At 39.3% G+C, this 23,865-nt stretch overlaps 1 protein-coding gene across 1 annotated transcript in view; it reads right to left on the bottom strand.

The window, feature by feature from the left end:
• Positions 1–23,865, bottom strand: part of LOC121385143 (amphiphysin-like) — a 75,072-nt gene that overhangs the window by 14,244 nt on the left and 36,963 nt on the right. Inside the window, exons 4-9 of the mRNA XM_041515681.1 lie at positions 11,452–11,546; positions 9,959–10,054; positions 9,029–9,136; positions 6,167–6,252; positions 3,029–3,104; positions 1,768–1,865 (exon numbers count right to left, since the gene is read on the bottom strand). Coding sequence (XP_041371615.1) covers positions 1,768–1,865; positions 3,029–3,104; positions 6,167–6,252; positions 9,029–9,136; positions 9,959–10,054; positions 11,452–11,546 — 559 coding nt within the window. The remainder of the gene's footprint in view (positions 1–1,767; positions 1,866–3,028; positions 3,105–6,166; positions 6,253–9,028; positions 9,137–9,958; positions 10,055–11,451; positions 11,547–23,865) is intronic.

A 23,865-nucleotide genomic window follows, 5' to 3' on the forward strand; every position in this document is an offset into this window, starting at 1 on the left:
GATCCCAGACCGACTACGCATCGAGCGAACGCTTTACCACTGGGCTACATCCCATCCCACACTCTGAGAGAATAACAGGTTGTGATGTCGCTTATCGGCTTTTACCTGTGAAGGTAAGAACTGCGAATTCTGCGAGGAATTCCCAATTCATCCTGAACATTATACATTCATATTTATTCCTAATTTTCCATACAAAAATATTAAGACTATTAATCTATACAAGCCTTTTGCTGGATGATGTCAAACAAGATTTATGACACAATTCCTTGTAAGATAACAAATTGTTTGCAAACATTTTTGTAAAATGTTTATGCAAACAATTGATTATCTTTCAAGGGCCACAACTCAGTATCTCAAGGCATTTTGAAAAAAAAACATCTGGAAAACTATAAGTGGGACAGATGAATGGACAAACAGACAGACAGACAGACAGACACACAGAAAGAAAGAAAGAAAGAAGTGTTTTATTTAACGACGCACTCAACACATTTTATTTACGGTTATATGGCGTCAGACATATGGTTCAGGACCACACAGATTTTGAGAGGAAACCCGCTGTCGCCACTACATGGGCTACTCTTCTGATTGGTAGCAAGGGATCTTTTATTTGCGCTTCCCACAGGCAGGATAGCACAAACCATGGCCTTTGTTGAACCAGCTATGGATCACTGGTCGGTGCAAGTGGTTTACACCTACCCATTGAGCCTTGCGGAGCACTCACTCAGGGTTTGGAGTCGGTATCTGGATTAAAAATCCCATACCTCGACTGGGATCCGAACCCAGTACCTACCAGCCTGTAGACTGATGGCCTGCCACGACGCCACCGAGGCCGGTGACAGACACACAGAGACACAGACACAGACCGACAGACAGACAGACACACACACACACACACACAGACAGACAGACAGACATACACACAGACAGACACACAGAGAGACAAAGACACAGACAGACAGGCAGACACAGACAGACACAGACAGACAGACAGGCAGGCAGACAGGCAGGCAGGACGGAGATGAAACATACAGTCCCCTCCAATTGATGCAGTTGGGGACTAATAAATGAGATTAATAACTGTACTGAAAATCTAATTCAAAGTTGAGTCCGGCTTAAGTGTCCAAATGACCTGACAGTCGACATCCAAGTTATCAAAGTAGTCAGTTATTAAGTCATCAATGTGCTCTAGCGTCGTCGTTAAAGAAAACAAACTTTAAATTTATATGCAGGTCAGCACATACCACAGCCTCCGATATAGTGGTGGAACACCTGGTGGAAAGGAAAGGAATGTTTGTTTAACGACACCTCAGTAACATTGTAAACTACAACTACTTGGTGTCTAACACATGTTTATTTCGACATTTATTCGAGAAAAATAACACCTTCTGTCTCTGCCATTATTCAGTAGCAAGGAATATTATATATGCACTCCCCATAGACAGGACAGTACATACCATGGCCTTTGATGTACCAGCTGCAAGACAACTAAAACCCGGAGTCCACCGAATTCGATCAATCCGACAAACTCATCACACAGCAGGCGAGCACTCTACCACTGAACGACATCCTACTAGGGGTCAATGTCAGAGGTCAAATGGTAATTGAAAAGGTCAATGAGAGGTCATGTTACCTGTCTAAGGACTTGCTGGCTGATCTGGTGGGTCTATACACAAACTGAGAGAAATCTTTTGACCAGCTATGTCTGTGTCAATGTCAGAGGTCAGAGGTCAAATGGTAATTGAGAAGGTCAATGAGAGGTCACATTACCTGTCTGAGGACTTGCTGACTGGTCTAGTGGGTCGATACACGAACTGGGAGAAATCTTTAGACAGCTGCGTCGAGATGTCCGTCAACTTGTCAGCCAGCTGTAACAGAAATCACAATCACGTGATACACAATTTAAATACATAATAACAGGGCTCAACTTTAATGGTACCGTTGTGGGTTTCTCTCCCCGTCAAAACACCCACCAGCACAGTTTACCAATAATTCTGAGTGGATAGAATAACACACTCTCTGTTTATAATTAAATTACATTTAATGGTTATAATTATTAGTATCTCTACGAAAAAATAAAATATACCTTGTAGACTAGTATAAAAACATAGTCTATGGAGAAATAAAAATAAACCACTGTAGGCCTAAATTGTAAATGATAATAATTAATTTCCTCAGGTCTCGTCTGGTCTCTTCCTGAAGCAGACGTCATAACACATATTCCCCGCCGTAAATAACATATTTTGCCCGTACATTACAGCAGCCATACTACTAAAGCAATACACATTCTCTACCGTGGTGAAATGAAATTCATATCTCCTAAATTCAAGGGCCATAACTGGGTCAAAAATGGGTAAATCGCCATGAAGTTTAAACTTGATCTGTAACAGTATGTGATAAAGCATTTTATTTTTTATCTCATTATCTTTAGGCATTGCAAACAAACAAACAAATTTTCGTATCTCCTAAGTTCAGGGGCCATAACTCTGTTAAAAATGGGTAAATCACCATGAAAGTCCAACTCTGTAACAGAACATGATAAAGCTATACACAAAACTTTAGCTCAGACAGACAGACAGAACGATGGAGATGAAACCTATAGTCACCCCCGGTTGTACTGGTAGTTACTAATAACATTACACTAAAGTTTCTTTTGTTTAACAACACTACTAGAGTACATTGATATATATCATCGGCGAATTGGATGTCGAACATTTGGTCACTTTAACATATAGTCTTAGAGAGGAAACCCGCCACATTTTTCCATTAATAGCAAGGGATCTTTTATATGCATCATCCCTGACAGGATAGTACATACCACAGCCTTTGATATACCAGTCGTGGTGCACTGGCTGGAACGAGAAATAGCCCAATGGGTCCACCGATGGGGATCGATCCCAGACCAACCACGCATCAAGCGAGAGCTTTACCATTGGGCTACATCCCGCCCCTATATCATAACAGAGAAAAGATAATAAATAAAATAAAATAAGTTTTATATACATATAAGGAAGATTTTGATTGTACTTACCTGAGCAGTGTTGCCATGAAATGTGTTTTTGGAGGAAAACAAGCTCTGGAAGATATTCGAATAAAATGTGACTCGACTGCAAAACAAAATGAATGAATGAATTAATAGCACATGAGACACATTGTCACAAAGACCAGCAACATACAGGACATCCTAGCATAATAGTTTCTGGCACTGAAATGAGTCTTTAAAAATATTTATTCATGGCGCAACTTTAGAAAGCTCTAAGTATTGATATTTTGGAGATTTGTGTTGAAACCCCCCCCCCCCCCCCATCTATAAAAGTACTCGTGCCAGAAACTACTATTCTGTGAAGTTTTCCCTGCAAGAGATTGTTCACATCATCATAAATCAACTTTATATCAGTCATGTTTTTAAAAAATCTGTTTTCTGTCTAGTAGACTGTTCATATCATGGTGAATCAACTTCATGTGCAGTAAAAAACAAACTAAAATAATAAGAAGAAATTTTCATTTGGTCTGTAGGAGTTACTAATTTAAAATTACTAATCAAAAGTATAACCCACCATGTTTTTGTTTATTTAGGGGCAGCGCAGACTGTACGGTCATGACTACACCTCTTTTCACAGAGGTATGACATGGCCTACCATCAGTGGCGTAGCGTGGGTTGGCAGCACCCACGGCAAAACAAGCATTAAGCACCCTAACCAGTCGACCATCAGCACTCCCCGAGTCCCTTCCACCAGTCCAGAATTTTGTGCCCAGGGTAACCGTCCCGGTGCCACCCCCCCCCCCCCAACCCCCCGCCACACTACGCCACTGCCTACCACTTTAAAAACATTTTTATATTTGTTGTATCTGTGAAAATGTCCGTCACAAGTGAATTTGAAAGGAGAGTCTGGCACCCTCGAGCCGTACCATTATTTATTACACTGTGCCACTCCTGACATTACATATAATTTATGAAAATTTGTGGAATGAAAACCTAAAAACTGTATTCTAAAGTATTATGACCTGTTACTCTCTACCAATAGCAGGCACAATATGCATCAAAAACTTTGTCTGTTATAAGAGAAAAATTATCATATTGATAATGTAATATCCACACTCAAACCATTTACACAGACAATTTGGAACAGACTATACTACACATGATATCATTACACCTGACAGGTGTGATCACAAATGACACGTGCTTCAATGCAGTCATTAGCAATCAATTTCATATAGCCTTTTGCAACCTGCAAGTGTTTTGATCCAATTTGTAATTTTTCACTTATAAAAAGAAAAAGAAAAAAAGTTTTATTTAACAGTGCACTCAACACATTTTATTTATGGTTATATGGCGTCAGACATATAGTTAAGGACCACACAGATGTTGAGAGAGAAACCTGCTGTCGCCACTTCAAGGGCTACTCTTTTCAATTAGCAGCAAGGGTTCTTTTATATGCACCATCCCACAGACAGGATACCACATCCTTTGATATACCAGTCGTGGTGTACTGGCTGTGACGAGAAATAGCCCAATGGGCCCACCGACGGGGATCGACCCCAGACCGACCACGCATCAAGTGAGCGCTTTACCACTGCGATACGTCCCGCCCCACAGGTCTTTTAATGCAGTCATTAGCAATCAATTTCATATAGCCTGTTGCAACCTGCAAGTGTTTTGATGCAATTCGTAATTTTTCACTTATAAAAGGCAACTTGTGGATGTTTATTATGCATGTTATTTGTATATTGTAACAGGTCATCATAATTTTCGGTTTCAAAACTCAGGTAAAATTCCTACCTGCTTTCAGAACTCAGGTATAAGAATCTTACCTGTTATAAAATTCAGGTAAAAATATTACCTGTCATCAAATTCTGGTCAAATCTTACCTGTTATAAAACTCAGGTGAATTTTTTACCTGCTATGAAACTAAGGTAAAAATCATACCTCTATAAATTTTAGGTACAAATTTTACCTGTTAGAGAAGCTTTAGATATAAATCTTACCTGTTGTAAAACTCAGGTGAATTTTTTACCTGCTATGAAACTACGGTAAAAATCTTAACTCTGTAAAATTTAGGTACAAATTTTACCTGTTGTCACGGGGATCCTATAATACCCGTAACTGAATAAAACACAATTATCCAAATATCTCTTCTAACTGTATATCTATTAGATCTCTCTGTATCGGGCAGTATGATACCCGAGTGGCTCGGCTCTAGGTATGATCAGAGATAAGATCTTATATAAATATATATATATGTAGCACGTTTAGTTCACTAGAAAACACAACAAAACACAATACACTTTGGAATCTGTATTAACACTACGCTCACTTCACGGTGATACAATCCACACGCGTGTGATAATTGAGAAACGCTTCCAGGGGAACTTAATTAATAAAGTAATTACAACTCTATTCCTAACTGGTTAATTTTTAATTAACCCTTAACACCTCATTCAGTAACCTTGTAATACAGAATTAATACTGGTACATATCACAATAAAGACAATAACCTACAGTTTACCTAGGTCCTCTAGGATGACCGGCTAAGCTTTATCTTACCAAATACTCGTATACAAATATTAGAACAGTGAAGCCTACAATTTACTTCGTCAGATTACTGAAGACACTGTCTAAAGAATATTGGTATAATACAGTATTAAAATATTTAAAGTCACATCAATCACATCAAGGTTATACAACAGAGCAGAAAAATATATTTACCACGTCCGGACTGAACTTATATAGATCGTTCAGTGGACGACGTCCGTTCCCCTGGATACTTCCAATGTTTCTCCTCGATATATCTAAAATCCTATCTATTTATTCAAAAATCTCAGAGACAGCGAATATCGCCTGGGGGCACAACACGGTACCTCACCTATCATGTGATAGTTCCACAACTCCCAGGGACGGTATTTTTTCTTAAATGGCCAGACTTACTGTCGCCTAGTTTGCCAGAAACCATGGTCGTAAAACCGCACTACCGGAGGTATTACGTAACTACTGGCCACATGGCCTCCACATCTGGCCTGGGTGTGTATTAGGGGGTATGGTTGCGCAGAGGTATTACGTAACCAAGCTGCACATGGCCCTCTAAAACAATTAACATCGCCACAGGCGAAAGGATAAGAGCATGTTCCGTCACACCTGTTAAAATTTCTTTTTAGATAAAAATCTTACCTGTTGTAAAACTCAGGTAGTTCACGGTGAAGAAGATTATTCATGTCATCATAAATCAACTTCGCTTCTGTTAGTTCCTCCTGAGCCTAAATTAAGATAATAATCAGAATCATATATGCACTTTGGGGCCGTTCAAATATACTCTTAAAAAAAAGTAGGAGAACTCGAATAAGAATTTACAATTGCAAAAAGTGTAAGGTATATTAGCTGTGGGGAATGGTTATATGATAATAGTGAATTAATTGGGCAAACATTACAACCGGTAGTTCAGTATTACAGTAGGTTTTATAACCACCAAAGATCTTGAAAGATGATTGGGGTCAGAAGTGAAATTTGAAAATTGATGGGTTTTTTATCAGTAAATCGCAAATTCAAACAATAAAAATGACTAAAAACAAAACAATAACAACTGTATTATCAACAGAATGAAAAAGATTGACAGAAATAATGTTCCACAGTGATTAATGGACCTTCCTGGAAATTGACAAAATCAAGAATAACACCTCATGCACGTGTACGGGGCAACTGCGTGATGCATGTGCAAACTATGGAATGTGTTTCGGTGTGTTGATAAACAGACCTGAACATTCTTTACTAGGATGTCTGTGGTCAAAACGTATGTTCGGTCTAATAGTTGATATTAACATTTAATATTTCAGATTCCCCTACTTTTTTTAAAGAGTATATTATGTAACGCTATTTTTGACAAAATTAGACAGCCTCCCTCTCCCCTGTAACACTCCATAACGCTAGATCATACACCTCCAAAAAATATTATGTAATGCTTGGAGACACCCCATTCACAAAGAAGTCATGCTATGGGTGTAATATAATTTTAACGTAATGTTTTGCAATTTGGAAAAGTGCAGATACGCATTTTAACTCAATGTGAAATCATTATTGTGTGTTCTAGCTATTACTACGTACCTACTTTATATTAAACATTGTCGCTGTGACACAGTAACAAAATTAGTAATTAAAAAAATGTGCTACGTAACAATGTTTAATAAAACCCACCCACCCACCCCCTGTAATGCTACATAACATTTAGACATACACCCACCCAGCCCCTTGAGTGTTATGTAATAGACAGACAGGACAGCTTGTATATGGCCTTTGATGTACCATGGTTAGGATGTGAAAGAAACCCCCAAGTCCAAAGAGGACAATTGCAGAGCTTTCAAGTTGGAACTTTCGCAAGGATTGAGATTTTGTCCGATATCGTGAATCCGAATAAACTGCCGCAGGAAATAAGCGCGCCGACAATTGGTCAAGGTTTGAGATTCTGACCAATAAACAACGTGGACACCTATTATATGATTTTAATGCCTTAAGTTGTATCCTAAACGGCCGCGATGTGAGCGATTATTTTAGAACTCATTGATTTCAATTGTCATATCCTAACTGGACACGTTCGACGCGACATATTTATGGATGCGGCAACTGAAATCAACTATTTCTAAAATAATCGCTTGCAGCCAGTTAGGACAGAGCTTAACCAGGCTGGCCGGCAGTTGCAGGCTTGTTTGTCGATCGTCGAGATCAAATAAACAACAAAAAATATATATGTATAAAATGTTTTGGCTATAATGTTTAAAATGAAAATCATGTACCGGCGTGAGAGCAGACGGGGAATATCATACAAATTATCTAACTCGGTGGCGGATCCAGAAAATCCATTGGGGGGGGGGGGGCAATGACATGAGGCAGAATACCAAGGGAACTTTGGGGAGGTTTCGAGGGGGTTAAAAATTAATATATAATAAAATTATAACTATCACAAAATTTGGGGGGCAGTGCCCACTAGATCTGCCTCTGTAACTATTCAAGTTGGTAGTTTTTCCTTTTAAATAAAAAGCTATTTTAAAACAGGATTTTCAATAACTGAAACAGCCTTTATTGGAAATGAAAACATATGTAATGTCATCTCCTAATATTCGACTACAACTTGGTAAAATGTAGTTTTTTGGTCTGGTTTTAACTTTACTGTATTATTGTATAACGTGGTCTGGTTTTAACTTGACTGTATTATTGTATAACGTGGTCTGGTTTTAACGTGACTGTATTATTGTATAACGTGGTCTGGTTTTAACTTGACTGTATTATTGTATAACGTGGTCTGGTTTTAACGTGACTGTATTATTGTATAACGTGGTCTGGTTTTAACTTTACTGTATTATTGTATAACGTGGTCTGGTTTTAACTTTACTGTATTATTGTAGAACGTGGTCTGGTTTTAACTTGACTATATTATTGTAGAACGTGGTCTGGTTTTAACGTGACTGTATTATTGTAGAACGTGGTCTGGTTTTAACGTGACTGTATTATTGTATAACGTGGTCTGGTTTTAACGTGACTGTATTATTTTAACGTGACTGTATTACTGTGTATAACGTGGTCTGGTTTTAACGTGACTGTATTATTGTATAACGTGGTCTGGTTTTAACGTGACTGTATTATTGTATAACGTGGTCTGGTTTTAACGTGACTGTATTATTGTATAACGTGGTCTGGTTTTAACTTGACTGTATTATTGTATAACGTGGTCTGGTTTTAACTTGACTGTATTATTGTAGAACGTGGTCTGGTTTTAACTTGACTGTATTATTGTAGAACGTGGTCTGGTTTTAACTTGACTGTATTATTGTAGAACGTGGTCTGGTTTTAACTTGACTGTATTATTGTAGAACGTGGTCTGGTTTTAACTTGACTGTATTATTGTAGAACGTGGTCTGGTTTTAACTTGACTGTATTATTGTAGAACGTGGTCTGGTTTTAACTTTACTGTATTATTGTAGAACGTGGTCTGGTTTTAACTTTACTGTATTATTGTAAAGTTAACCTTTAAAACAGTGAACATACTTTAGTAATCTTTGCCTCATCTTTCTTCTTCGCGTTCTGTTGTACATCCAAGTTGTGCCGAGCATTGTCGTAATCCATCAGCTTCCGGCCGCGTTTCGATATTTTTGCCTGCGGAAATAATTTTCAAAAAATATAATGACTGAAGCGGTTGTTCACCAAATCAGAATCAAAATCTACTTTGAAGACATATATATATATATATATATATATATTAATTAACAAGCATTCTAAGAGTACTGCTAAAAGCAATACATGTTCTCTACCAGGCACAAACATATTTTCATATAACCTAAGTTCAAGGGCCATAACTCTGTAAAACAATGGGTACATTGCCATGAAAGTGAAACTTGATCTCTAACTGTACATGATAAAGTTACAAACAAACGTTCAGGCCCCTGTTCCACAAAGTGATCCTTGTTTGGCTTAAATACAGCCAAGTAACAATGTCATTTGATAATGCAATCGCTGGCATCATGCCATAAACCTGTAAGAACTATATCTGAATTAAGGGGGGAGGGGGGGAGAGAGACCATTTCTAGTGGATGGGGGTACAAGCCAAACGTTTAGTGTAGGAAAAGTAAAAGGTACATTTTCGTTAGGCCAAACAAAATAAATTTCTAGTCCCTCGTCAGTCAACATCGTTTTGTTTTTTTAATTTCCCACGGTATGATGTAAATTTTTGCCATGCTGGGTTTTTTTATGAAAAATGTAAAGGAAAATATTTTGGGTACCAAGGCAAAAGAGGGGGCATCATGGCCATAGAGGATGGACCAAGGCAGGTGAGGATGATGTAAAAAACACACCAAAATATACCCACATTTTCTGTGCAATCATACCTAAAAAAAAACAAGAAAAAAAAAAAAAAATTTGGTTTAACCAGATACCAACTTTATTTTTTTGTTGGCCTTACTAATCATAACAATTACCTACCTTGATGGTTGGAAATGAGGTCAGGTACTCGTTCACTGGCGTAACAATGCGAGTGTTTAGGTTGTCCAAGTAGTCTTCCCATAATGCATCAAAACTCTGAAAATTAATCAGGTAATTAAATGCCAGTGAATACGCCCTCTAGCGAGCTGGTTACGTAATACCTAACATGTCATGTTAGGAATTAGTCTTCGAACTGAAGAAACAAAACATACCTGATTTTTGCAGATGCATCGCAATGTTCTGTAATAATATCCATCCCAGTAAGCCAACAACAATATATATTATTTTTCAATACAAAATAACCTACCATTGTCAAAGTGTTGAAATAACTGTATTATGTTTTGTACATAAATTAACCCACGTACTGAAATAATAATCGGAGTGTTTTCTTGATTAATAGGTCTTTTCTTTCCGTGGCCTGTACCTGTGGTTCCTGATTGGCAGGTGTATATTTAGACAGTCCCCAGACACTGTGTCTAGACACATTAAAAAGATGTGCCTCTTTTATTAAGATAACAAGGTATTGTTTGATAGCCGCGTGGACACCCCTTGAACCATAATGGACATTAAGTAATTCTGTAAAACCCTTTAAGTAGACTTTCCAATCTAAAATAACAAAACTGACCAATTACATGTACGTAGTCCCAAAGAAAAGAAAGTTATCACTTGGGTATCGTGAGTGGTCGTTTTTGCTCGAATGTACCCTACCAATAGGCCTAATAATAAAAAAAATTCTTTGGATTTTTTTAAAGAGAAAAATAATATAACTCCATTTTGTTCTATTGTTGCAAACTGAAATATATTTAGTTAAATAGTTTATTATACTATCAAGTCATTTATGTTGTTTTACAAGTCAGGTTGATGAAAGCGAAGCACCTTGTCGTAAATTAAGAGCATTTGTTTACACTGTGCTTAGAGGAGTTGGACGGAGCTGACCTTACTTCACCCCAAGCTATACCACTGGACGTCACACAAACAAAACAAAATGGCTGCCCCCAGTTAGCAGGAATAATCATGTTTTTTTATTAACTCTAAAATTACGCGTTTTTCATTTGTTAAAGTGTCAGTATGTGTTGGCGGTCCGGGTATGCATCTTTCCAACACATAAGGCTCTTATTTGAGTTTACCCTCCCTTTAATGAATAGCCACTTATCACAAGATGTGAAAAAAGGTTAAGTTTGTTTTTGTTTAACAATAGAGCACACTGATTTATTAATCATCGGCTAATGAATGTCAAACATTTGGTCATTTTGACAGAGGAAACCCACTACACTTTTTCCATTAGTAGCAACAGATCTTCTTTCTATATGCGCCATGCCACAGACAATATAACACATACCACGGCCTTTGATATACCAGTCGTGGTACACTGGCTAGAACGAGAAATAGCCCAATGGGTCCACCAACGGGGATCGATCCTAGACTGACCAAGCGAACACTTTACCACTGGGCTGAGTCCCACCTGATAAGATGTGAAAATAAATGAGAGATACCTCTAAACTCTGCTTGAACGTGCTTTCTTGTGTCCAGTTGGGCTCGTAGATCTCCGAAACAGTGGTGAAGAACGTTTTACTGGCACAGGAAAGTGCTGTAAAAAAAAAAAAATAATAATAATAAAAAAAATAAACATACTGTAAATCATAAATAAAATATTAGCAATCTTAAAATTGAGTAAAAACATAAAACTTTAGCGACGTTGGCATTAAAACACATTGGGTCGTTTAATAAACAGAAAAAAATAAATATGAAAAAAATAACCAAAAGATTTATCACTATTGCCAATCGTGTCAAAAAATGCAATGAGCTACTGCAAAAACTGTGAATAGCTGCAGGGCTTGAGACTGCAACAAAGTCGAGGCGATCAACGTTGTGCCCTAAATAATCACACCCAAATTGCATACAAACATTCTGTCCTCAAAATATATCACCTCAAAACTAACGAAATGTTAAGTTCAATTAGATTAAAATAACTTGAAACCAACTTTCTGGATAGCATGTTGAAGCTCAGTGATAGTGTTTTGTTTGTTTTATTTAACAACACCACTGGAAGGAAGGAAATGTTTTATTTAACGATGCACTCAACACATTTTATTTATGGTTATATCGCGTCGGACATATGGTTAAGGACCACACAGATATTGAGAGGGGAAACCCGCTGTCCAATGACACCACTGGAGCGCTAGAAATAGCCCAATGGGCCCACCGATGGGGATCGACCCCAAACCGACCACGCATGAAGTGGGCGCTTTCTCACTGGGCTACATCCAGACTCTCAATGATAGACAAGAGCGAGACGTAGCCCAGTGGTAAAGCGCTCGCTTGATGCACGGTCGGTTTGGGTCATAGCATTGGATATGCTAAACAAATACTTATATTATTATTTTAACGGTCTTAATGAAAGAGAAAACCCAGGTACATAACATAAGCTACCCTTATTAAATAAGAGCAAGATATCTTTTATACACACTTTCCAATAAATGTAATACATATACCACAACCTTTGATATTCTGAAATGTTTTCTTTTGTTTAAAGACACCATTGCAAGGAAGGAAAGGTTTTATTTAACACACTCAACACATTTTAATTACGGTTATATGGCGTCGAACATATGGTTAAGGACCACACAGATATTGAGGTAGGAAACCTGCTGTCGCCACTTCATGGGCTACTCTTTTCGATTAGCAGCAAGGGATCTTTTATATGCACCATCCCATAGACAGGATAGCACATATCACGGCCGTTGATGTACCAGTCGTGGTGTACTGGCAGGAGCGAGAAATAGCCCAATGGGCCCACCGATGGGGATCAATCCCAAACCGACCACGCATCAAGTGAGTGCTTTACCACTGGGCTACGTCTTTTGTTTAAAGACACCACTGGAGCACACTGATTAATTAATCATCCACTGACTTCTGGATGACAAACATATGACAATTCTGATGTAGTTTTCAGAGGAAACATGCTACATTTTTCCAATGGTAGCAATGGATCTTAGATATATATATACTTTCCCACAGACGGGAAAGCACATACCATGGCCTTTGATATACCTGCTGTGGAGACAACAAAAACCTCTATGGATTAATCATATCACCCATCACACCTCAGGTAAGTGCTCTACGGACTAAAAGTTTTATTTGTTTTGTTTAATGACACCACAAAAGTACATTAATCTATTAATCATCGGACATTAGATGTCGAACATTTGGTAATTTAGATATATAGTCTTGGAGATGAAACCCGTTACATTTTCCCATTAGTAACAAGTAATCTTTTATATGCACCACATCACAGATAGGATAGCACATACCACGACCTTTGATATACCAGTTGTGGTGCATTGGCTGGAATGAGAAATAGCCCAATGGATCGATCCCAAACTGACGGCGCATCAAGCAAGCTCTTTACCACTTGGCTACGTCCTGCTACTGACTAAATCCCGCTATATGGAGTATTGGCTGTGACAGACACAGAGTAAGAAGTCCACGGTAGGCAATCGATCCTACAACCTGTCTCACGTCAGGTGAACTCTCTACCACTGAGCTACGTCCTGCTACTGACTAAATCCCGCTATATGGAGTATTGGCTGTGACAGACACAGAGTAAGAAGTCCACGGTAGGCAATCGATCCTACAACCTGTCTCACGTCAGGTGAACACTCTACCACTGAGCTACGTCCTGCTCCTGACTAAATCCCGCTATATGGAGTATTGGCTGTGACAGACACAGAGTAAGAAGTCCACGGTAGGCAATCGATCCTACAACCTGTCTCACGTCAGGTGAACACTCTACCACTGAGCTACGTCCTGCTCCTGACTAAATCCCGCTATATGGAGTATTGGCTGTGACAGACACAGAGTAAGAAGTCCACGGTAGGCAATCGATCCTACAACCTGTCTCACGTCAGGTGAACACTCTACCACTGAGCTACGTCCTGCTCCTGACTAAATCCCGCTATATGGAGTATTGGCTGTGACAGACCCAGAGTAAGAAGTCCACGGTAGGCAATCGATCCTACAACCTGTCTCAGGTCAGGTGAACACTCTACCACTGAGCTACGTCCTGCTCCTGACTAAATCCCGCTATATGGAGTATTGGCTGTGACAGACACAGAGTAAGAAGTCCACGGTAGGCAATCGATCCTACAACCTGTCTCACGTCAGGTGAACACTCTACCACTGAGCTATGTCCTGCTCCTGACTAAATCCCACTATATGGAGTATTGGCTGTGACAGACCCAGAGTAAGAAGTCCATGGTAGGCAATCGATCCTACAACCTGTCTCACGTCAGGTGAACACTCTACCACTGAGCTACGTCCTGCTCCTGACTAAATCCCGCTATATGGAGTATTGGCTGTGACAGACACAGAGTAAGAAGTCCATGGTAGGCAATCGATCCTATAACCTGTCTCACGTCAGGTGAACACTCTACCACTGAGCTACATTCTGTGCAAACTTCTTCATTGTCTATGCACTTTTTTGGGTAGTGCTTAAAAGAAACAACTACATTGTTCCATTAGCAGCAAGGGATCTTTTGTATGTACTTTCCTCACAGACAAGATAGTACCTACCATGGCCTTTGATATGCATGTCTTGGTGCATTGGCTGGAAGGAGAAATAGCCAACTGGGTCCACCGACGGGGATCAATGCTAGGTCAACCGCAAATCAGTGCTTTACCACTGGGTTACGTTCAGACTGCTTTAGGTCCATGGTGTTAACATTATTAATTACCAAGACTAATATTTGATGCTTGCAATCATTCTTATCAAGACTTAATGTATATGATAATTGTTAACAAGACTAAAACACATGTACGATTCTGATTGGTTGTTACTAAAGCACACTTTGTTTTGTGCTTTATTACCATGACTGAGCGTGTTGGCGTTTGATATCTAGTGACCATTACCGATGGCGTTTGTGGGTATTGAACAAATAGAGGGTGATGAATCCAACAACCTGTTGCTCCATAGGTGAACACTCTTCAGCTGGTTAGATCCCAAATTCATTAAACTGTTTTCGGCCATGCTTTAAATTACCTGCATACTTTAGATAAGCAGCAGCCACAGGTCAGGGAACTCTTATTAGTTTGTTTCTATCCAATCAGCTGTTTTCATGTCTATCCTAGCCAGTAAAGTTTGTTTTATTTAACGACGCCACTAGAGCACATTGATTTTTTTATCTTATCATTGGCTATTGGACGTCAAACATATGGTCATTTTGACACTGTTTTTAGAGGAAACCCGCTGTCGCCACATAGGCTACTCTTTTTACGACAGGCAGCAAGGGATCTTTTATTTGCGCTTCCCACAGGCAGGATAGCACAAACCATGGCCTTTGTTGAACCAGTTATGGATCACTGGTCGGTGCAAGTGGTTTACACCTACCCATTGAGCCTTGCGGAGCACTCACTCAGGGTTTGGAGTCGGTATCTGGATTAAAAATCCCATGCCTCGACTGGGATCCGAACCCAGTACCTACCAGCCTGTAGACCGATGGCCTGCCACGACGCCACCGAGGCCGGTATCCTAGCCAGTGACCATATCCAGAACAAAACCAGAACAAAGTGGGAAAGAGAACAGAGGGCTCATTCTGCCCTTTGCCAAATTAGCTAAATGTTAATTTTTTATACGTAGAGCCAACAATTTTTTTAAATAGCTTATAAAATTTTGTTTAAAATGAAATTAGCTATATGTCTGAAAGCTGATCAAGACACAAATCATTCCAGTGAGAGCTCTGGAGTTTGTGATGGGCACAATTTGGAATATATAGAGATTATATAATTATTATACGAGCTTGTGCGTCGTACCGATTTTACGAAATGAGTGTCAGGATTATTGTATTGCCCGAGCGAGAGTGAGAGTGAGATCGATCCTAACATGTGTTTCTTAAAATCAGTACAATTCACACGCGAGTGTAATAATTTCTTTATTATCCACATTATCAAAAATAATATTTTTATGAATACCAAGCTAGGACTATGTCAAAACGTTTTTAAACGTAACTAAAAAGAGACGACGAAACGACATAATTTTTTATAAGTGTTTAAACTGGGGAAGCTGCATTAAGTTATGACATCGCTTCACAAAATTACGTCATTCGTTGTGCATGTGAAATCATTGACACACGTGGGTCATATTGGTTATATTTCCCTGAATATCTTGAACTATGTGAATAATATATAGCGGATTCGTCACGAGTATTTTTTAATATGAAAATATCAACCGAGTCTATGTTAATCGGTATTTGTCGAGGCTCTGCTGAGACAAATACCGATTAACTAGACGAGGTTGATACTTTACATATTAAAAAATACGAGTAGCGAATTCTGTTTATCCTATAACACTCCTAAAATAACATTTTAATAAAAAAAATAGTAAATCACAGTACTAAATTCGCCGCCATCGGTAATATGACGTCATCACGATTAGCACAGATTAATTTGACATCATGCATTTCAAACAAATCTTTGAACACATTACGCTCAGGTATACAGGCCTTGTTGGTTTGTAAGCAAATGACCCATCCACAGCAACAAATTACCTAGAGACCTTGCAGATTTGCATACCATTATTAACCGGGTTAATAAAGTAAATTATCACATGGGTTTATGACATGGATATCATGGGCAAGTTATAGGATAAAACTTATTAAGTAGAGCTTTAAGCCGTTATAATAGGTACGGTTCTGAAGATGACCAATCGATCCTGCTGACACATATTGGGGGCAGGACGTAGCCCGGTGGTATAGTGCTCGATTGATGTACGCTCGGTTTAGGATCGATCCCCGTCAGTGGCCCCATTGGGCTATTTCTTGTTCCAGCCAGTGCTCCACAACTGGTGTTACAAAGGCGGTGGTATGTACTATCCTGTCTGTGGAATGATGCATATAAAAGATCCCTTGCTGCTAATCGAAAAGAGTAGTCCATGAAGTGGCGACAGCAGGTGTCCTCTCTCAATATCTGTGTGGTCCTTAACCATATGTCTGACACCATATAACCGTAAATAAAATGTGTTGAGTGCCTCATTATATAAAACATTTTCATAAAACATTTCTTGCTGCCACATAGGTTACTCCTACCAAAAAGCTGCAAGGGATATTTTATGTGGACTTTCGAACAAACAGGACAGTACATACCACAGCTTTTGATGTGCAAGTCATGTGAAACTGGTTACAATCCACTGCACTTCAACCCACTGAGCAATATCCCACAGGCCGGTATGCAGGATTTTTAATGGTGTGTGTTTGTGTGTGCGCGCGCACGAATTCCTTGTGATGGGACCAACAATGGTAAAAAAAAAAAAAAAAAAAAAAAAGTTACCTAAATTTGATTAAAAAAAATAGTGGACCTTTGATAATATGGGGGTGGTTACGTTTGAAGCTGTTGCAACCCCTGCATATGGGCCTGTTCCACCCTCTGTATGTAGTGTCAAGAAAAGGGTCAATCCACATTCCAACCAGTGCACCATGGCTGGTATATCAAAGGCTATGGAAAGTGTTGTCCTGTCAAACCATCTTAGTGGACCCATGCTCTGACTGGACATGTTCCCTTTCAAAACCAGTGCACCATGATATATCAAAGGCTATGGTAAGTGCTGTCCTGTCTGTGGGAAATGTTTATTAAAAGATCCCTTGCTACTAATGGAAAAATGTAGCAGGTTTCCTCTCTCAGACTATATATCAAAATTACCAAATGTTTGACATCCAGTAGCCGATGATTAATAAATAAATGTGTTCCAGTGTATTGTTAAACAAAACAAAGTGTTTAACAATACAGAGCAGTATGACCTTTGGCTGAAGCAGTGAACAGCGTTTGTTTTGTCACCAAGTCGGCTTCCTGTAGGTCACCTAGTCTAACACAGCAGGATGTAGCTTGGTGGGAGAGTGCTCGCTTCAGTGGGATGAGTCAAATCAACGAATCAATGTTTTAAACTTAATTTTGGATGTCAAACATTTGGTAATTCAGACATATAGTCTTAAGACAGGAAACCTGCTGCATTTTGCCATTAGCAGCAAGGGATCTTTTATATGCACCATCCCACAGACAGGACAGCACATACCACAGCCTTTCAAATACCAGTCGTGGTGCACTGGCTAGAACAAGAAATAGGAAGGAATGTTTTATTTAATGACACACTAACGGTTATATGGCATCAGACACTATGGTTCAGGACAACACAAGTAGAGAGGAAACCCGCTGCCATCACTCCATGGGCTACTCTTTCCGATCAGCAGCAAGGGATCTTTTATATGCACCATCCCATAGAGCACTGACTGAAACAAGAAACAAGTCCAATGGGCCCACCAACAGGGAATGAGTTAACTGATTCAAACAACACAGGCATCACATGTGGATAAGACACACTGAATTTTGCTTGCTCAATTAGGGATCTTTCATAAGCACTTCTAAGACACAGGGCAGCACATATCACAGCCTTTGCTATACCATTCATACAGCACTGGTTGGGATGGGAAAAAACCCCAAATAGGTCCACCAAAGAGGTTCCATCCTGTGACCCAAGCACCTGAGGTGATCACTCTACTAGTGTCACACCAACATCTGTGCTGCATGTCAAGTGTCACACCAACACCTGTGCTGCACGATGTCAAGTGTCACACCAACACCTGTGCTGCACGATGTCAAGTGTCACACCAACACCTGTGCTGATAGCAAGTCTCACACCAACACCTGTGCTGATGGCAAGTCTCACACCAACACCTGTGCTGATGGCAAATGTCACACCAACACCTGTGCTGATGGCAAATGTCACAATCAATTGACAACTTATATGCGCTATCCTGTCTGTGGGATGGTGCATATAAAAGTTCATCCTTGCTACTAATGGGAAAAAAATATACATGGTTTCTTCTCTAAGACTATATGTCAAAATGACAAAATATTTGACATCCAATAGCCAATGATTAATAAATCAATGCACTCTGGTGGTGTTAGTAAACAAAACACAACTCTTAAACTTCAACTAGTTGTGATGGGCATAATTGCTCATAATTTGCCCCCATTCCAAGAACAACAGTAGTCAGCAGATATGTGAAATATTCTCCACGTCAAACAATCTCTGGTATTGCTACAATGTTCGGTGTATTGTAACTTCCAGTATTCCGCCCTGACAACACAGTTAATCAACTCTACACACCCAGAACTCACAATACGGAATGTTCATGGAATACGGAATGTTCATGGAATACGGAAATGTTCACATTACGGAATACTAAAATATTTGAATGGATGGGAAAGTACACAGTGAAACCTCATTTCATTCTTTGCCTGAGGTTCTATGGTCATCGGATCAAACCTTCTCCGTGGACCTATTAAGTTCTTTTCCATTCCCAATCAGTGCCCCACAACTAGTACATCAAAGGCTGTGGTATGTGCTGTTCTGTCTGTGGGAAACGTGGATATAAAAGATTCCTTGCTGCTAATGGAAAAATGTAGTAGTCTTCACAATTGCCAAATATTTTGACATCCAATAGCAAACAAAAAGTTTGTTTGTTTTGTTTAACAAGACCACTAGAGCACATTGATTTATTAATCATCGGCTATTGGATGTCAAACATTTGGTAATTTTGACATTTAGTCTTAGTCTTAGAGTATCAAGGGACAGGATAGCACATACCACGGCCTTTGATATACACCGACTGGATCCAATAGCAAATGCTTAATTTAATCTATGAACTCTAGTGATGTTGTTAAAAGAGACAAACGTTTTTGTTTTTCTTCATTTTAGTTACATCAGTTTTCTGCCATTATTCAAATAAATCAGATGGCAATATCACTATTAATGGAAGATCATGTGACTAGTTTTTGACCAATAAGAATAAAGATATATTTTCATTATGTAATAATGCTTGATATGCATTATTTCCAATATGCACCGGCCTTGGTGGCGTCGTGGTTAGGCCATCGGTCTACAGGCTGGTAGGTACTGGGTTCGGATCCCAGTCGAAGCATGGGATTTTTAATCCAGATACCGACTCCAAACCCTGAGTGAGTGCTCCGCAAGGCTCAATGGGTAGGTGTAAACCACTTGCACCGACCAGTGATCCATAACTGGTTAACAAAGGCCATGGTTTGTGCTATCCTGCCTGTGGGAAGAGCAAATAAAAGATCCCTTGCTGCTAATCGGAAAAAGTAGCCCATGTAGTGGTTACAGCGGGTTTCCTCTCAAAATCTGTGTGGTCCGTAATCATATGTCTGACGCCATATAACTGTAAATAAAATGTATTTTTGATAATGTGGATAATAAAGAAATTATTACACTCGCGTGTGAGTCATACTGTTTTATGAAACACATGTTAGGATCGATCTCACTGTCGCTCGGGCTATACAATAATCCTGACACTCGTTTCATAAAATCAGTACTGGCCTTGGTGGCGTCATGGTTAGGCCATCGGTCTACATGCTGGTAGTTACTGGGTTCGGATCCCAGTCGAGACATGGGATTTTTAATCCAGATACCTACTCCAAACCCTGATATTTGACGTCCAATAGCCGATGATAAGATAAAAAAAATCAATGTGCTCTAGTGGCGTCATTAAATAAAACAATGTGCTGACAGTAACAAATCAAAGATAAAAATTTCACACACACATTTTTATTTTATTACAGCCTAAGTTAACAGTATTAAATAAGCTGCAATGACTAAGAATATTTAACACTATCAGTGGCTGTAATTCGATATAATCTTAGGCATGAAAACAGTTGAAATGAGTCAAGCACAGATATGCATGTACTTTAACCCAGTGTAGATGATCTTGCAACTATCTACAGCTATGAATGTAATTGGAACATTCTGCATTCAGCTAGGTCACTGATTCGAAACGACAACTCAGTGAACAAGTACAGTGACTTTTGTCCATGAGGCCATACATCTGTATGTCAAAAAAAAGTCATCGGTCTACAGGCTTTTGTTAAGTTTGTTTTATTTAACGATGCCACTAGAGCACATTGATTCTTTTTTATCTTATCATCGGCTATTGGACGTCAAATATATGGTCATTCTGACACTGTTTTGTAGAGGAAACCCGTTGTTTTCCACATAGGCTACTCTTTTACGACAGGCAGCAAGGGATCTTTTATTTGCGCTTCCCACAGGCAGGATAGCACAAACCATGGCCTTTGTTGAACTAGTTATGGATCACTGGTTGTTGCAAGTGGTTTACACCCACCCATTGAGCATTTCGGAGCAGTCACTCAGGGTTTGGAGTCGGTATCTGGAATAAAAATCCCATGCCTCGACTGGTATCCGAACCCAGTACCTACCAGCCTGTAGACCGATGGCCTAACCACGACGCCACCGAGGCCGGTACTACATCTGTATGAAAGTCATCAAATGAACATGTAAGGTAAACCCACGTATATGACAGCAATAATGCATTCAGACAGATAAAAGATCCCTTGCTACCTGTTGTAAAAGAGTAGCCTATGTGGCAACAGCGGGTTTTCTAAAAAAAAAACAGTGTCAGAATGACCATATATTTGACGTCATGCCTGACAGAACACAATGAATGTTGTCGATTACTGAACCGAAATCAATAATCATAACTACACATTTAACAACTGTTTCTTCGTGCTCAATGTGAGTCATCTGTTGCTGAGAATTCTCTGGCCAAATCATTCAGGTTAGGTACAAAAAGGATCCGGTTGTTTAGGGCAATTAGTTTGGTACAAAAAGGATCCGGTTGTTTAGGGCAATTAGTTTGGTACAAAAAGGATCCGGTTGTTTAGGGCAATTAGGTACAAAAAGGATCCGGTTGTTTAGGGCAATTAGTTTGGTACAAAAAGGATCCGGTTGTTTAGGGCAATTAGTTTGGTACAAAAAGGATCCGGTTGTTTAGGACAATTAGTTTGGTACAAAAAGGATCCGGTTGTTTAGGCAATTAGTTTGGTACAAAAAGGATCCGGTTGTTTAGGGCAATTAGTTTGGTACAAAAAGGATCCGGTTGTTTTGTATATTCCTCTTCGTTATAATACAAGAGGCGGAATGTAGCTCACTGGTACAGCGCTCGCCTGATGCACGATCCATCTAGGATCGATCCCCGTCAGTGGGCCCACTGGACTATTTTTCGTTCCAGCTAGTGCTGCACAACTGGTGTAATAATGGCCGTGGTATGTACTATCCTGTCTGTGGGATGGTGCATATAAAAAGATCCCTTGCTGCTAATCGAAAAGAGTAGCCCATGGAGTGGCGACAGCGGGTTTCCTCTCTCAATATCTGTGTGGTCCTTAACCATATGTCTGACGCCATATAACTGTCAATAAAATGTGTTGAGTGTGTCATTAAATAAAACATTTCCTTCCTTCCTTCATTATAATCCTGTGTTCGAAATAAGCACTTGTCCGTTTGTGCTTAGACAAATACATTTTACCTCAATGGTTGTCCTATGGACAAGTAAACATTTTCAATACAGTTTCATTTTGAGCTGTAAAAAACCCATCGTTCTTGTACTTGTATGAATCATATTATTTTATTCGGACAAGTGAAAATATTGGCGAACAAGTAGATTTCTAGATGTACTTGACCAGTGGACTTGTGAACAGTTTTGCTTATTTCTATTATTGTAATCAATTTCATGACTCGTATATCAAAGGCTGTCGTATGTGCTATCCTGTTTGTAGGATGGTGCATATAAAAGATCCCTTGCTACTAATGGAAAAATATAGCAGGTTTCCTCTCAAAATTACCAAATGTTTGACATGCAATAGCTAATGATTAATAAATAAATGTGCCTTTTGTAATCAATTTTTGTCAATAATAATAAAAAGGAAGAAGTTAATTTGGCAGTCACTTTTAAAATATTTAATGAACAATGGATTACGTTGGAGAATGCACTTGAAAGCATGGATTCAGTTAAAAAAAATTTTTATAAGTTTCCCCTATGAGGCTTTTTGTCTACTGAATTCACACTTACTCTTACATTCACCACTAGGTAGGTAAAACATCTGTTTACATTTCAGTGTGTGTGTGTGTGTGTGTGTGTGAGGGTTTTTTTTTCTCTCAACACACCAGATGCTCAGTGAAGCGTAAAGGAATGCTGCTGAACTTACAGTCTGTTTCAGTCACTGGAATGCCATGGCATGACAAAGAGGACATGATTAGTAACATTATGTCGGGGAGCCCCAGGCAGACATCTACACACACCATCAGGTTACTAGTGGAATTACAACACATGAACCAATGAAGTAATAAATCAACAGGGGTTCAACATCTTACACAACCAGCCTCTGTGGGGTGTGCTGGCTAAGTCTTCAGATTCAAGGCTGGTAGGTTACTGGGTTCACATCTCGATACTGGCTTCCATTTAAGAGCCAAGTTAATGAGTGGGTAGGTAGGTGTAAGGCTACTATACAGACTTCTGTCTCACTAACCATTAACAACCATGAACCAACTGTCCTGGACACCAGCCCAGATAGCTGAGGTGGGTGCCCAGGACAGCGTGCTTTGACAGCTCACCGGGTAAGGCCATTGTATCTACTTCTTTCTCGCTAACCACTAAGAATTATCCCACTGTTCTGAACAGATGGCCCAGATAGCTGAGGTGTGTGTCCAGGGCAGCGTGCTTGAACCTTAATTGCAAATAAACTGAAAGCAAAGCAGATATCTTATATTGGGTGGCCTCTCAAACACCCTACTAAATATGGATTTGTATTAACAAATATGAGGACTGTAACTGTTATTTCACATCTATTAATATGTGAATATTTGCCAACTTCAGTGAAAATTTTAGGCCCACAGGTAAAATATTGTTAAAACTGGCAACAGATTCTACATTGTAAGAAAAGACAAAGTAACGCCCATTGCACTAAGTCTGGCACCACATTTTGTTTTAGTAACACGTTTGTGTCTGTTGCTACTTTAACAATATTTGTCCTAATATCCTATGGGCCTA

The sequence above is a fragment of the Gigantopelta aegis genome, chromosome 11 (genome assembly GCF_016097555.1).
Source record: "Gigantopelta aegis isolate Gae_Host chromosome 11, Gae_host_genome, whole genome shotgun sequence".
Taxonomy (NCBI): domain Eukaryota; kingdom Metazoa; phylum Mollusca; class Gastropoda; order Neomphalida; family Peltospiridae; genus Gigantopelta; species Gigantopelta aegis.